The 18,292-nt window shown below is 34.0% G+C and overlaps 1 protein-coding gene across 1 annotated transcript; it reads right to left on the bottom strand.

The window, feature by feature from the left end:
- Nucleotides 1-218: 218 nt before the first annotated feature.
- LOC145133785 (small polypeptide DEVIL 4-like) lies at nucleotides 219-722 on the bottom strand. The gene has a single exon (XM_079068742.1). The coding sequence runs from the start codon at nucleotides 569-571 to the stop codon at nucleotides 443-445; it is 129 nt and encodes a 42-aa protein (XP_078924868.1). The 5' UTR covers nucleotides 572-722; the 3' UTR covers nucleotides 219-442.
- Nucleotides 723-18,292: the final 17,570 nt, after the last annotated feature.

An 18,292-nucleotide genomic window follows, 5' to 3' on the forward strand; every position in this document is an offset into this window, starting at 1 on the left:
AACTGTTTCTTTCCAACTTCGATCTTCCCAACACACAGGAATTCCAAATTTCCTATTGCATAATGGCATAAAACCCCTAAATTGACTTAAAACTTTTATTGGATGAATATTTCGCAAGTAAATGATTTTGCCATATGATTTGCGATCTCAAACAGAAATTGAAACTTAGATCGCAAAAAGATCCGAAAAGGGGGGGAAAGTTAAGAGTAGGAAAGCAATTAAGAACGTAGATGAGAATTAATCTTTTCATAAATAAATTGTCAATAGATTAAAAAAAATTAGTACCCACGATCATATTGGGAAAAAGAACTAATCTAACTTAGTTTTGAAGCTACATTAACTAAAGGCCAACATATAGTGTTACAAAATTGTTGAGCTCTTTCTTCAAAGCCATATAATTTGTATGTACAGATCCAGTTGAACTCGATTAGACCACAGCAAATCAATCATGGTAGCAAAGAAGCATGACCACACATCGCTTGATAATGTAAAGCCTTGCTTTATGCTCTTTAAGAACTCCTCCAAGTCCTTTGCTTGACATTCTTCTCTTGGAGCTTCCCAACATCTTCATGTCTCTCTTTTTCTTTAGAAATCAGAAAAGTGGAATGAAATAAATGAGACTCGAACCTGAACCTGACAACGGATCTTTAGAGACCAAAAAAAGTGATTCGAGAGAATGAAAGATGGATTAATGGTTGTTCTGTTGTTCTGCAAAGAATGTGTTGAAATATTATGGTAGAACATGATGGATGGAGTTTGTTTATATAGGAGGACCCTGGGGGTGGGGTGGGGGTGGGGGGGGGGGGGGGGGGGTATCGTAAGAAAACAGTTTTAAGTGTATAATATACAATTATACATGTAGTTGCATAGGAACTACAAGCCATCTTCTTAAGAGGTGGGTGTAGGCATCACCTACAGACATAGTGGGTCTTGTATGACCTCAATGAGGCAACATCAATCCATAATTTAAGAGTTTTCTGGTCTTGTTTATCTTGAACTTCAAATATATATATATATATATATATATATATATATATATATATATATATATATATATATATATATATATATATATATATATATATTATTGAAGCTCAAGATAAACAAGAACAGGAAACTCTTAAATTATGGATTGATGCTGCCTCATTGAGAACATACAAGACCTACTATATAGTTGATACTAATTTCAAATTTCAATAAGTTTGAAGTTCACATATGTCATATGGTATGCAATAGATTATTAAAATTTAAAAATATGTTGATAAACAGACAACAAAAAGTTATCTCTTCATATATATGTATTGTGTAGTCTCCGAACTTATTATCAATAATTCATAAGTCTTGTTGTAAGTTGAATATCATAACCTGAACTTAGACATATTTCACGTTTAGGCCCACCACCAAACACCTTCACGCAGCAGCACCATAGCTTACCCCACGAGACCACACCATCATGCATCACCATCACACTGTCCCACTGCTAAAACCACACATTTATTTCGATTGCCAAAACACTAATAAAATTTAAAACACAACTTAGATTATCTTCGTTTTTTTAAACCAAGTTATTTTTACTCAATTTATAATTGTATATAGTTGCTCTAGCAAGGTTAAAGCTAACTTGTAATTAAGTTTAATGGTATATTTTAGGTGGGGTATTTTTTTTATTTTATATGGATATTGGTTAGAGTGAAGCACTTTGGCCAACAACATATTCCAGTAAATTAGCATTGTGTCAAAAGAATTGAATCAAAATAACAGTCAAACCCTCACGTGAGTTCCCAAATACCGTGCCAAATTCCCATCAATACAAGCGCCATGATATTAGGGGTTAATTTCAAGATTATGACCAAACACTTCTTACTTAAGCAAACTCTATTAACTCCCGAAAGGTCAGTAAAGGGACCCAAAATACCGAATTATTTATGGTGACGTTTATTAGCGTTTACCCTTTGGGAGTCTTAACGAATAATATGGCCTCCTAGGATTACAACTAACTGGCTATTGTAAAAAATTGGTAAATAACACCATTTAGAAGGCCCATGCCGACTCCCAAAACCCATCCTTGTGAATGGTAAATCATAAAATATTACAATATTTTAAATTTTGTTGCGATGTTTAATTGTTGCAGTCTCGTATTTTACTAAAAGTTTTGATTTTAACTTTGAAATTTATGACGCTGGGATCTATTTTTTTCCACAAATCAATATAAGAATAACATGTATTAGTTGCGACAACCACCTTTAGCGGCAACACATAACTTTCACGTTATATGTCACCGCTAAAGGTGGGCGTCGCCACTAATGACAATCCACCCTGATCCGCATCGCTTGAGGTGAAATCCTATCCGTTGATTTTGTCCCTAATTCAACGACTGAAAATCAATATCATACACACTAATAGCAGGTACGGTGTTGCTGCTAACACTCGAAAAAAAATGACCGCCAAAGTTTCCCCTAAAGGTATTGCCACTAATACTCTATCTATCACCGCTAATACTCTAATAGCCGCCGCTACCCTTTGCAGATATCAGCCCATTCACCTCATTTTTCCCTTTTTTGTGAACTCTTTTCTCTCTATCACCACTCCGGCAAAACCCCTCGACTTTCTCAGATTTTCACCGACGAACTCCACTATCGACGTCCACGACACTGGCGATGAGTAGCTCACCGCCGACAACGTCGACAGTTCAGTCCCCAACGACGTCGACCACGACCAGGTAACTCTTTTTCTGTTTTTCTTTTTCTTTCTCTTCTCCCTTGTGATATAGTCGTTGGTGGTGTCTGATTGTTTCAGTTCCTTACTGGAATTGCTAAAGATCTACCGAAATTTGTTGTTGTCTGTCGGAATTTGGTTGGAAATTCAGTCATGCTACCAGAATACTACCACCGGTCCACCACCACTCTTCTCCGTCGGATTACACACCACCACAAATTCTGTATATGTTTATTTAAATTTTTGTATGTAGAATGTATATTTGGTGTGTGTGTGTGTGTATATATATATATATATATATATATATATATATATATATATATATATATATATATATATATATATATAGGCTTATGTTTTTCTATTCAAAGTAATTATTGTGTTATTGTATGCATAAATGTGGGCCAATCATTTTACTTATTTTAAGAAAGTGATTAATACATATTATTAAATTAAAGATAATTGAAAAATACCATCTAATTTCATTCTAAGGGTATTTTAGACAACTGAGATAATTTTAAAAATGAAAAATTCCATATTTTTTGGGATAATTAACTCTCTTGATTTTAAAATTATAATTTTTTTAATTACTTTAGTTTTAATTATAACGTAATTTTTATAATTAAACCCGATTTTATTCTGTCAGAATGACATTCTTTTTATAATGATATTCTATGAAAATTCAAGCCATAAACTAATAAAGAGACTTACTTCTCGCAGAATGAACAAATTTTTAGATACAAGTTAAAATTTTTCTATCACATCCTTAAAAAAATAAAAAACTTTATATTTTATTCTATAATAATGAAACACTCTCTAATAACAAACAAATATAATATGTAGATTATTCTATTGGAATATACTATTACATATACTCTTATCATTCTATTATAGATTAATCTAACAGAATATGACAATGAGTAGTGCATTTTTCTGGAAGATCGGTGACCATTGAGGATTGTTCATGTCTATCCCAAACGCATTCATCCAACCTTCGGGTCATTGATCATCATGTACTTCATTCATTCTATGAGAATAACTGTCATGAAAATGAATTATGTAAGAATAAAACTATGTGAGAATGCTTTTATAAGACAAAAATAAAACAAAATTTAGTAATTCTAAGAGAACTCATACAACATGATAAAATCAAGTAACACAAATAACGAACTTATAAATTATTTTTGTGTTCTTCAAGAATTTGAACATCAAGTTCTCTTTCAGACATTTCTACAAACACCTGGTGTGCAATATTCTCGTAGAATTATTCTTGTGTTCTTTAAGATTTCTACAAACCCTTTCCATATATCACTACATAATCGTAAATTCTTTAATAGAAAAATGAAAACAAATGTTGTTGATGATTTGATCATCTACTCATCACCAAACTACTTTAAGAAACAAACACGATCAACAGATATACAATTCAATTCAAACAACTGATTAACAACCAACAATCAGAAATCAAAGTTTGATTAATGATTACCTGTGAATCTGTGATAGTAATCGATCAGAATTTCAAAATTAACTTTCAGGCCCTAATATTCCATTAACGATCGACGTAGCCTCGATCTATGTCTCTTCCGCTTCGACTCCTTTCTCAGCTGACTCAATTCCTTCCTTCGCAATCTCCAGCGCTTCTTCCTCTGCCTTCTTCAGCTTCTTCCCCAATCCGAAATAGCCCTGTGTCCTCCGCCATCGACGGTATCTCCATTTTCGTAATTGCCATTGTTGACGTCATAAGAAACAATAGATGTCTCCGGCTCTGATCATCGGATCGAATCGATGGAGGCGCGACTTTAGGGCATTGTGCCTTATAGGAGAAGAATCAGAAGGGGAACTCAATAAATGGACACAGAAGGGGAACTCATCGAATCGATGGTGGTGGATCTTCTGTGGGTGTTGGTCGATGGAGTGACTTGTAGGTTTTATAAACTAGAATGAGTATCTCAAAAAAAAATCGAATGTATTTGCAGTGGCGGAACTAGGGTCAAAGTAAATGAGTATCTCAAAAAAAAATCGTGTAATAAAAAATAAGAAAAAAATAAAAACCGCAATTTCATTAGATATAAACTTAAACTTCAACGGTTGCGGTTGCGGTTGCGACAAACAAAACCAATGTTAGTTCTAATAATCTATAAACCAAAGGAAAAGAGAGGTGTTTCCCAGTTTCCACCAGCAAATGCAAGAGATCCGCAATTCCCTTCGAGTTGAAAAAAATTTCATCATGAAGCAAAGAGTGATATTAGATATCTGAAACATCCATTCCAATTTCGATAAGTAATTCTTCTAATTTTTTAAAGATAATAATAATAATAATAATAATAATAATAATAATAATAATAATAATAATAATAATAATAAATCATTATTCTTTGAATAAACATAATATATAGTCAAGGGAGTGAACGATCACTTTCAGAAACTATTTTAGTTAAAATAAGTCGAATTTAGGGTAGATTTCGGTTATGTGCCATACATGAGGGGCAATTTGTGTCAAAAGCCGAAATATGGAGCATCTTCTTTATTGCAGCATCGTAGTTGTACGCCGGAGACCTTTTCTCGATTTAGGCTAGCAGGAACACAAATCTGGGAAAGCCTCTTAGCCCTTACCCGTAGTAACCTACCCTTGGACCATTTGAATCGCTTCTCCCTCCCTCTTATCAACCAAACCCGAGAGAAAAAGACTAAAAATTGGTGAGGTCGGCTAGGGTTTTAGTGAGGAAGAAGACACTTCAAGCTCGATCACTGCAACTATACTACTGAAATTTTTTTTGAGGGTTATCTTGGGCTACCCTAGGCTCCAAGGTGGATCCGCCCCTGTGTATTTATGTATTTGTATATGTATCATGTATTTGTATATGTATCCTATATGTGTATATGTATGTATATCATGTATGTATTTGTGTTTTTGTATGTGTATTATGTATTTATGTATGTATTTGTGTATTTGTATGTGTATCATGTATGTATATATGTGTTTTTGTATGTGTATTATGTATGCATTTGTGTATTATGTATGCATTTGTGTATTTGTATGTGTATCATGTATTTGTATATATATCATATATGTGTATTTGTATCTGTATCATGTATGTATATATGTGTATTTGTATTCATAGAAATTTACGTATGTAGTTTGTGTATTTGTATGCAATTTGGAAAGTACAATGGTATAATGGAAAAAATGAAAAAAAAATTAAGATGGTATAATGGAAAAAATTATCATGACTTTAATTTTCAAAGTACAATGCTATAATGGAAAAAAAAGTATGATGATTTTAAATTGGCTAAAACGTTTAAACTCACATAAAGGGTGTTTTACCAAAGTATTAAACAATGAAACGGTTGCAAGAGCAACAAAAAGAATGAGTCTAAGCCCAAAAATAAATAGTTGTTGCAAATGAGATTACTAAAGATGTCAGGATCTAGGTTGAAAGGGACAGCCTAATTGCATATAACATATATGAATCATTATGGCCTATAAGGGTTCAACCCCAAGCTATTCTTAAAATAGATATTATGATATATGTTAAGGTTATAGTTGTTGATGATAATTTGGAAATGGCTAAACATTAGATTTTGAAGATTCGTTAAAGTCATCTATGTGTGTGTGTGTGTGTGAGAGAGAGAGAGAGAGAGAGAAATAGAGGGAGAAAATATGATTGCTAAAAAGCGAATTGATGAGGCCATAATTCATATAAGCTCTTGTAGAACCTTGCTAATATTATTTTAGATTTTTAGTTAAAATAAATCTAGAGTTTTTTAATACATAAAATATAATGTCCAAATTCCAAAAAAAAGGTTAATTTGTTTAAAAATAGCAAGGAATGATCAATCAACATGATACACAGTCTAAATGAAAACCACACAAGTCGTGATCTTCTTAATGTCTTCGCCAACTTCTACTCATGATCTCAAATTATTCAGTCTGACAACATGTCAAAATAAGTTAGGCAAATGAATGTCTAATGAGATACACACTGTTGACTCATTTAGAGTAAGCAATAATGACAATCATTACACTCGAGTCATACCTCCAAAATTAATATAAAACAACTAAAGTTTCCAAAAGCTCAATAATATCAAATCAATGGAATAATCGACCCAAATTCAAGTCAAAATGATATAAGAACCCATTAGATAAAGGCAAGGGGTTTAACAACCCATACTCCAAAATCAAAGGTTTTAATAATCCATAACCCAATGTCAAAAAGTTTAATAACTCATAATCCAATGTCAAATGGTTTAATAACCTATAATCTAAAGTCAAAGAGTTTAATAACCCATCATTCAAACATATAACCCCAATAATTCCAAAAGTGTTAAACAATGGTTAGTAAATATTGACAATAACAATAAAAAAACAAAAGGGTAAACAATGAATAATTTTACAAAATAAATATGCAATATATGCATATATTCTCAACTCATGTCATTCACATGTAACATCCCAAAAGCCACGATAAAATTTTTCATTTTCAAAAGACATTTTCATAAAATCCGTAAATTATTAAACATTGTTTTCGAAACTAAACCATAGAGATCAAAGTATAAAAATCATCTCCCAAAACATAAATCGGCAGGAGGATGTGTACAATCACGCATTCGCCTTGCCCCGATCATCTGAAGTACCTAAAAACATTTAAATCCACAATTGTAATCCAAAGCTTAGTGAGTTCCCCAAAATACCCCACACAACAATACATATACAATGCATACACACCGGGCCTACAGTATAAACTGGATAACCCCTAGGCCCACAATCATCAGACTGGATTGTCCCATCTAGGCCCACAACACATGGCTAGAATGCCCCTGGGCCTACAGCCACAAAGGCTGGATTTCCCATCTAGGCCCACAACACATGGCTAGAATGCCCCTGGGCCTACAGCCACAAAGGCTGGATTTCCCCGGGCCATAATCACAAAGATTGGATTGCCCCCGAGCCCACGGTCATAAAGACGGGATTGCTTCGGGTTATGTTGGTCTAAGGCACAAAGCAGTACCGCCTTCAACCAACCGTACTATGTACCAAACAATAACAAGCAAGCATAGTTAATCATAGCATATCTACCAGTCTAACAGAACATTACAGCATACCAACATCCTACACACAAGGACACATACTGAAGTACAAAGTATAGTGAGAAAACTCACCTCGTAGAATCGGGGAAGTACAGCGGCACTCTAACTCCTTGCACTGATTAATCCCTCAAACCGGCTAACACCCAGAATAGATAAAACCTCAATTAACACCCAAATCCTCCAAGTTTAACCCAAATTTAAACTTGTCAAAAGTCAATAGCCACAGGTCCACAAAGTCAACGGTCAACTTAGTCAAAGTCAATGCCACGTCGTGGGCCCTTCTTGGCCACGTCATGGGAAATCCAAGTCAAACAGTCAACATTCGGGACATTGCCACATCGTGGACCCTCTTGAGCATTCTAACACTCCTATGGTGTACATGCAACCCTAGATGCTTTGGATCTATGTTTTCTCTAATATACATGCAAACTTTTATTTTTCCAAAGCATCATCCTAACTACCATACAATGGAGTATCTTTACTACAAAATCTAGTTAGATTACATACCTTTTGTTGTAGTTGGAAACCTTGGACCTTTAAGAACTTAGTGCCCCAAGTGTTGCACCTCAAATGGAATCACACAACACCACCAACAATGGATGAACTTGAGAGGAGGTTACTTGCACGTCATAAAGTCGGTTTGCCCTCTTGTAAGCTTACTTAGGTCCGATTTCATGAGCTAGAGGGGTTCTTATATAGTGTGGCTTAATTAGGGTTTCCATGGAAACCCTAATGTGCATGACCTTCCATATTACTCATGCTCCATGGGTTTAAACCTCCATGGATCATCCATGGGTCACCACATGGGTTTAGCCCAACACAAAGAACTATGGATCATAAGCCCACATTATAAGAATGAATGATTTATATAATCAATCCCCATATATTTAATTAGTCTCTTTTGATCACAAAATTAATTCAAAATTAATTCTTGATCAATACTAATTAAGTAATATGCTTTCATATTAATATATTAGAACTTATAATATATTAATAAACCATAAATAACTTCTTCTCAAAAGTCCATCCTATCAAATTTTCCTGGTGATATGCAACCCAAATGGACCATGCTACTCTCGGGTCAAGTACATACCAATTATAGTTATGCACTTAGACACTAATCCAATAGTCTCCTACTTAGATAAGTCTAATAACTATAATTGCAAGCATTACTCCAACCCGACTGGCAATCGTAGCTCTTAAAAGCCGTTGTCGAACTCTGACCTAGTCAATGACGTGTCCATTAGATAAGGGATCATATATTCCTCCATTCTAGATATCATATGAACTGAGACATGGATTATAATCATTCTCTCTGTCCATCTGTTGTTTCCCGATTTCTGATTTATGACGACCGACTAATTGAACAAATCAAATCAGTCCAGGCCTGGTGTCATCACTAAATCATCGAGGGGCTCGAGGGGCCCACAGATATCGCTTTTATCCACATGGAGTAAAAGGAACGGATAAACTTCGACCCAAATGCTCGCTTGTACTTACTCATCAAATTACACACAACAATATGTTTTATAACATCCAAGTTATTGGTGCGTTTACATATGTCAATGTGCAACCTGTTGGGTTTTGAGCATTCTAACACTCTTATGGTGTACATGCAACCCTATAAACCTTGGATCTATGTTTTCTCTATTATACATGCAAATATTAACTATTCCAAGGTTTCATCCTAACTAGCATATTATGAAGCACCTATACTACAAAGTTCTAGTTAGATGACATACCTTTTGATGTAGCTTGATGTCTTCAAGCTTTAAGAGCTTAGCCCCAATAGTGTGGAAGCCTCAAATGGAATCACAAATCACCAAAACACCTTGGAAGAATTTGAGAGAATATGTATGCACACTAAAATCGGCCCACTCTTATTTTCATACACTTGTGCCAATTTTGTGAGCCAAGGACCCCTTTATATATTATGGAGGATTAGGGTTACATCCATGTAAACCCTAATACCCATGACCTTTCATTTACATAAGATCCATGGGTTAAAAGCTCCATGGACCATCCATGAAAGCTTAGCCCAACCTAAATAAACTTGGCCCATTCCATATATATAAGAGTCCATATTTAATTAGTTCTTTTTGATCACTTAATTAATTCTAAATTAATTCTTGATCAATACTAATTAAATAATATGATTCCATTTTAATATATTAGAACTTATAATATATTAATATAAATCATAAATATACTATTCTCAAAAGACTATCCATATAAATTGTGCCGGTGAAGTGCAACCCAAATGGACCATGTCGGGTCGGGTCAAGTACATACCAAATATAGTTATGGACTTAGACATTAATCCAACAGTCTCCCACTTGGATAAGTCTAAAACTATTATTGAGTATGACTTCAAACCCTGACTAGCAATCGTAGCTCTTAAAGCCGTTGTCGAACTCTGACCTTGTCAATGACTTGTCCATTAGATAAGGGATCATATATTCCTCCATTCTAGATATCATATGGACTGAGACATGGATTATAATCATTCTCTCTGTCCATTTGTTGTTTCCCGATTTTCGATTTATGATGCCTGACTGATTGAACAAATCAAATCAGTCCTGGCTTGGCCAAGCACTCACATGTGTCATCGCTAAATCATCGAGGGGCCCACATATATCGCTTTTATCCCGAAGGTAAAAGGAATGGATAAACTTCGACTCATATGGCTTGTTCTACTACTTGTTGAATCATACACAAAGGCACGTTTTATAACATTGAGTTACCAAATGCGATTTCGTGCAATCAATGTATAACCAACTCATAGTAACAACTCATATCTCTAGGTTTGAAGAATATAAGATATTATCGTCTCATGATCACTCGTGATAAAATCCATGAAGTGATTCAAATGAGAGCGGGTTGAATCCAATACTCAGAACTTATGAGCACTCATGAGTGTTGTAGCACCATTTTGTCCACCAACTTGGACCTCTACAAACCAACCCATGACAGTCTTGATTCATATCTACTTCCAACATATGACCGACTGTGGATGGTTTGAATAACTTAATCATTCAGGAAGAGCGACTTAGTTATTCTGGAAGTCAAAACATGCAAAGTGAAACACAAGAATAAATGAATCAAATATGGTATCAAACCCTATGAATATAAATAAACACTTTTATTTATCACCATATTGATTACTCATTATTCATTGTTTCGGTTTTATCAACTTTATACTTGAATTAAAAACACTAGTTGTCCCATGCTCCAAGCATGTACACTATGTTTTTCTTAAACAATAGTTTTGCCATACACCAAGTATGCACTCTATGTTTGTCTATGATTCTTACTTTGTGAAATAAACCAATTGAACATAATTTCAATGATTCTAATTTCACACTCCCAAATCCTTATCGAAAAATGTGAGAATTTCAAATTCCTATCATTTATCGAAATCTGTTTAGATTTTAAACTTATATGCACTGACCCTCCTGTAATGAATATGTACAAAGTCACAAAGACTTGTCAACAGTCATTATAAGGTATTCCAATGGAGATCAACTCCATGGAAACTAAGTCTCATATTCAAAGTACATTGCTTTGGACATGCTTCTTGCATTAAGTTTTCTAATCTTACACAGATAACTTCCACGTATGGAGACAACTCCATATTTTCATTTTGACTATCACTTCTGAATAAGAGATGCCTCTTTTCAGAATATGTCAATATGGTCCTTCCAAAATTAGCACTATACTTCCAACTGTCCCTGAGCAACCAATCTTTGGTAAACCTCAGATTGTCATCGACAATTGCTTAATCATTTTAGTCATATCCAATTCTAGACCTTTTCCCTTCTTAATGCCTCTGGGCATTTGGAAAAATTTAGAAATGACAAATATTATAGCACATGCATGCGATCCTGTACCCAAAGCAAATGGTACACAATTCATGATGTCTCACATAAAGACATGATTCTAGACCAGTCTTTTGCTATAATATTTTTATTTGCCATGTTTTCAAAATTTGACTATGAAGAGGGATGTCGTAATCATAATCAAAATTTGAGAACGCAATATATAGAATTTCCTTAAGTTGAACCAATCCAACATGAAATTCATATATATATATTCTTGACTAAAGATGATTAAGGTCTCAATCTAAGCCTTTAGAACTGAAATGAAGTATATCCTCTCCCTTAATTATAGCAAAACAACTTTTTCAATCCCTGCAGCCTCACGAATTGAAACTTTTGTTTTCTATAATTAACATTGCTAACTTGCAACACTAACAATAATTATCATACTCCCACTAACATGGTGATTATTAGCATAACACTTATGCTCCCACTAGCTTTGACATGTACTCAGAAATCAGCTGGACTTCTAGAAATCAATACTTTATTGACTTTCTTACCAAAGTTCAGATTTCTGATACGAGATGCTTTGATAAAACTTTATCAAAATCATACACCTTTCCTTAGATAGCATGCATGTGTGTCTAAACAATTTTAGAACTATGAAAAGGGATGTCGTAATCATAGTCTCGATTGTTTAGACTTTTTGCCATCTGCTTCAAATCTACTTGGTGGAAGTGTTTCCTCACCATCATTTTCATGAATCGGAGAGAAACCTTATGACCCTTAGATTTTATGGTGTATGTGTTCTTATCCATGTGAATCGTCAAAACCATAGTCACAAGACAAGGATAATGACAAATCCAAACTCATATGGACTGAACTTATGCAATCTTAACTTCTTGCCACCTGGCAGTACAGGGCCTGCCATTGCTTCCAAGTTGTTATGCAACCAATTGAGAACTTTTAAAACTCCTATGCAAAGCCAACTTTAACTGGAATGGGCACAGAATATGTCAACACGATAGGTTATAAACCTCAAGTCGTGTGCTAGTGAAGAACCTCAGGTTTTATTCTTGATTAGTTCTTGAAATCCTTTTTAGGATCTTTAAGACTCCCACTATCCTCTTGACATATAAGACTATCTTGCCAAATATTCAAGAGATAGTGCGGATTCTTTATCAAGACAAACACTTCACACAATTGGCCTTAGTTGGTCTTTGTTTTATCCAAAACATCACAACTTACCAATTTCAAATGTACAAGAGTAGGACACTTTTACTCTAACATTTGACAAGTGTTTTAAACCTTTCTTTAAGATATGTCACTCAAGTTACAATCTTGGAGTATGACTCTAAGAATTGTTTTGGAACGAAGTATGACTCATCTTCCTGATCTAACCATTTCAACAATTCATGACTCCTCTTCTTAGTCATAAGAATGCACTAAGATGACCTTTAGAGGACTAATTGTGATATGATTTCTAAATCATTAAGATGATCACAAACATGATACTAAAGTACTCTCCCATCTTTTCAGATTTGAGAAACTTTTATCTTTCTGCCTAATTTAATTCTTCCCATTCGTTCTGCCATACATTGAGACTTTTCCAATGTTTCAGAATTATACTTAAACTTGTAAGTATAACCATATTTACTAAACTTTAGTAAATCAAATAGTCTTAACGAGCTTTGTGGTGGACATGACCAGTGCACAAGAATGTGTACTCGATCCCTTTAGTCCTTCACTTGACTCACACATCCATGTGAACAAGTAATTAGTCTTGATTTTCCAATGCTTGAAAGTTCTCATTCATCATACTATTCAACTTGCATGATTCCAAGTTTCGGTCCAATTGAAACTTGGGTGATGAGGAACTTTCCTGATTTGGTAAATTTAGACACTACCACAAATGAAAGAATCAAATCCATTTTCCAATATTGTTGTCACTGGAAAGCAACAATTTTCCACAAATGCCATTGTAAGGATACTTCAAATAAATAAAATTAAACAATTTTCTTTTATTTTAAAACTTTGTGGAAAAACTTATCCTTACAATCCACATGGAAAATTGTTGTTATCTATTCCTTAGCAATATATCATAACTTCTTAAGCAACTGCTCAAAATTCTGATGCGATCGAAATCCACCTTCGCGATCAGAATCAGCATATACTTCCTTTAAGATTTCTCTCTATTCTTTGATTCTTAAAACATCAACATGTGACCCAGTCACATCATGTAATGAGGATCTCAGAATAGAACTTAACAGAGTTAGATAATGGGCTCTACCTGATGTAGAGTCAAACTTATTGACTTTAACATCCTTAGGTAAATTTGGCAGCTTTGCAATCAACGCCCCTTCCTTTGGCAAAATAAACATATGGACCCTTTGGTAATGGGACTATCTCAGACTTAGCCTTTCTCTTTACCATTTGGTCAACCGGGTTGACTATGGCCAATCCCTTTCCATTGGGAAGAGAATGCTTTTTCTGGATTTCCAGTGTCACCATTGTCACTGTCCATAAAGTTTTTGGGAAGTTGATCTTCTAATCAAATTTGCTTTACTATCGTTCCAAATCATTGATGATTCAGCAGCACCAAGCAAATAGATATGATCATTAAGGTTCATGTCATAGTCTGTTTCATAGTAGTCCCAAAGGAACTCACTATGTGACTTAGAAAGTGATTGAACATCCAACTTTCTCAAGACTTTGACACCCAACTCTCCCGGCTTGTCAATATGTGACTTCATCTCTAAGATGTGATCACACATAGACCTTGCTTGTCATTAGGGCTTGAGTGACCTTGAACTTGTGGGTTAGGGAGAATAATTGGAGGAGGTGGAGGAAGAGAAGTATGACTTCCATGAGCCAAACTCGGGAAGTCATATTCATTAGGAAAGCTTGGTTTGGGAAGATCATTGTTGTCTAAACCAGACATCAACAATGGGACAAATTCACGTAAAGTTGATTTAAGTCCTTAATATAACACCCAATATGATATATTAAGGCTAGGACCCAACAAACTATTTTATAACTTGGAAGAGGGATGCCGTAATCCAAGCTATAAAATATTTGAAGGTAGGTGAATGACGATTCACCAATTTCCACCAAGATAAACAAAATGTATTATTAGGTTTTAATTGGTTTTGAAACTCCTAGATTCTTTTGAGATACATTGAACTTTTCAATGGCATGTTTCAATCTCGAGTGTGCCCTTCAGGTTTTGTGACTGGGATGCCGAGGATCACAAAACAAGGTGTGAATAACCATGCAAATATACTTGGTACCCTTAATATTTACCCCTCAATCGATGTGTCGGTTAACCATACACGCTCCACCGATACTATGATAAACATTAAGTTACCCTTTGCCTACCTTGTTAAAGCAAGCTAGTGTGCCGGTTAACCACACACGCTCCACTAACTGACTTAAGCAAAGTGCAAAGTGTAATTTCATGGGTTAGCACCAAATTCACATTTTCCTAAGTAACTAAGATTGGGTATTATTAAGAGTTTAGTTACTTAGTATTTATCATTAATACTTTTAATGAAGGGAGAATTATAGTCCTTGTCCTACCCGTTCGGCTAACAACCCTCCACCGGTCAAGGAAGCGGTGGGTGAGAGTAGACACCCATTAAATTGCCATTTTATAGGCAGTAACCTTATACCCCCCTTATAGACCGGCTTCGTGAATGAGGCCTACTATTGGTAAGACGACTTGCTCTTATACATATAATATATTAAACTTTTAATATTATATTCGTATAAGGGTGTATTTTAGACATATAAAATACTTGGTGGTTTAATCTATTAATTAAACTAAACTTTTAATTTAATTAAACTCAAACCATATCTTTATTTATGGATTTAATAATACTCTTTTAATTAAACGCTTTAATTAACTATTAATAAAGTCCATAAGAGTTAATTTGAATTATTCAATAAAACATCATAATTCCAATTATTAAATTCAAAATTAAAATCATTTAATTAATTGTTTAAGTTATGAACCCAAGAGTTTTAGAATTCAATTCTTTTTTTTCATAAAAAGCTTTTTCCAAATTCCAAAACTTGAGGGCAAGTTTTGTAACTCTTGAAAACCTTTGGATTCCATAACTTATGGAGTTAAATACTTGTTTTATGATGAAACTTTTCATGTTCCATAACTTAAGAACAAGTTATGGAATTCTTTAAAACTTTAACTCCAAATTTTGTAACTCCATAAAAACTTTAAATCAATTTTTTTTTAAAAAAAACTTTCATATCCATAACTTATGGAGGTTTCAAAACACTTAAGATCACAACTTTAAAAAAAACTTTTGAGCTCCAAAATTTTATGACAAAATTTGTAACTCCTTAAAACATTTAGATCAAACTTTTAAAACTAATAAAATAATCATATCATTTTATCTTTTACTAAATTTGACCTAATTCAACTCATATAGAAAATGATTCAAATTTTACAAATAATTAGTTTTTCACACAACAAGTAATTATCTTAAAATTTGACAAACGTCATGTTTTTTTTCCTTTTTTTTCAACTTGAAAATAAAACATTTGCATCAATATAACAGAAAACAACCTATGGCTCTGACACCATTGTTGGGTTTTGAGCATTCTAGCACTCTTATGGTGTACATGCAACCCTATAAACTTTGGATCTATGTTTTCTCTATTATATATGCATATATTAACTATTCCAAGGTTTCATCCTAACTAGCATATTATGAAGCACCTATACTACAAAGTTCTAGTTAGATGACATACCTTTTGATGTAGCTTGATGTCTTCAAGCTTTAAGAGCTTAGCCCCAATAGTGTGGAAGCCTCAAATGGAATCACAAATCACCAAAACACCTTGGAAGAATTTGAGAGAATATGTATGCACACTAAAATCGGCTCACTCTTATTTTCACACACTTGTGCCAATTTTGTGAGCCAAGGACCCCTTTATATATGATGGAGGATTAGGGTTACATCCATGTAAACCCTAATACCCATGACCTTTCATTTACATAGGATCCATAGGTTAAAAGCTCCATGGACCATCCATGAAAGCTTAGCCCAACCTAAATGAACTTGGCCCATTCCATATATATAAGAGTCCATATTTAATTAGTTCTTTTTGATCACTTAATTAATTCTAAATTAATTCTTGATCAATACTAATTAAATAATATGATTCCATATTAATATATTAGAACTTATAATATATTAATATAAATCATAAATATACTATTCTCAAAAGACTATCCATATAAATTGTGCCGGTGAAGTGCAACCCAAATGGACCATGCCGGGTCGAGTCAAGTACATACCAAATATAGTTATGGACTTAGACATTAATCCAACACAACCAACTCGCAACTACAACTCACATGTCTTCGTTTCAAGAATATAAGATATTATCGTCTCATGATCACTCGTGATAAAATCCAAGAAGTGATTCAGATGAGCGTGGGTTGAATCCAATACTCGAATCTTATTCCAGGAGCACTCATGAACACTGTACCAAACTTGTGCTATGACTATCACACCTCTACAGACCCATTCACGACAGTATTGCCTCAATACCTACTTCCAAAGTATGATCGATTGTGGTTGGTTTGAATAACCTAGTTATTCGGGAAGTCAAAACATGCAAAGTGAAACACGATAATAATACTAATCCTATATGGCCCAAAAACTTTTGAGTCATATTGATTACTCATTATTCATTGTATAATGTTTCGAATAATCAACTTAATACTTGAATTAAAACAATAGATATGCCATGCTCCAAGCATGCACACTATGTTTGTCTATGGTCCTTATTTTGTGAAATAGATCAATTGAACACATCTTCAATGAAACTCATTTCACAATTCCAAATCTTTATCATCAGTGTAAGAACTCTGAATTCTTGTCACTGCCAGAATGTGGTAGATTCTAAACTATCATGTAATGATTCCTTTGTAATGTCTAGGTACCAAAAGTCACGGAGACTTGACAACATACATTACAAAGTATTCCAATGGAGAGCAATTCCATGGAAACGGAGTCTCAAATTCAAAGTACATTCTATTGAACATCCTTCTTGCATTAAGTTTTCTAATCTTACACAGATTTAAAGAATAATTTCCACTTATGGAAACATTTCCATATTCCCATTTTGACCATCACTTCTGAACAACAGTTACCTCTTCTCAGAGTATGTCAATATGGTCCTTTCCAAAATTTAAAATATACTTCCAACTGTCCATGAGAAACCAATCTTTGGTAAACCTCAGATTATCCTCGACAATTGCTTAACCATTTTAGTCATATCCGGTTCTATTCCTTTTTCCCTCTTAATGCCCTAGGCATTTAGAAAAATTAGAACACGAGAATATTATAGCATATGCAATCGATCCTATACCCGAAGCATATGGGATACGATTCATAATGTCTAACATAAAGACATGATACTCAATCAGTCTTTTTCTATAATATTTCTATTTGCCATGTTCTCATAAATTTTGACTATGAAGAGGGATGTCATAATCATAATCAAATTTGAGAACGCAATTAACATTTCCATATATAGAATTTCCTTATGTTGAACCATTCCAACATAACATTCATATATATATTTAACTAAATATGATTAAAATCTCAATCTAAGCTTTTAGAATTGAAATGAAGTATAAT

This window comes from Lactuca virosa, chromosome 8, assembly GCF_052849685.1.
Source record: "Lactuca virosa cultivar CGN04683 chromosome 8, Lactuca_virosa_CGN04683_v6, whole genome shotgun sequence".
NCBI classification, from domain to species: Eukaryota; Viridiplantae; Streptophyta; class Magnoliopsida; order Asterales; family Asteraceae; genus Lactuca; species Lactuca virosa.

Bases quoted from the DNA above. Each gene is read 5' to 3' on its own strand.
- LOC145133785 (XM_079068742.1), bottom strand. From the start codon at position 571: ATGAAGATGTTGGGAAGCTCCAAGAGAAGAATGTCAAGCAAAGGACTT.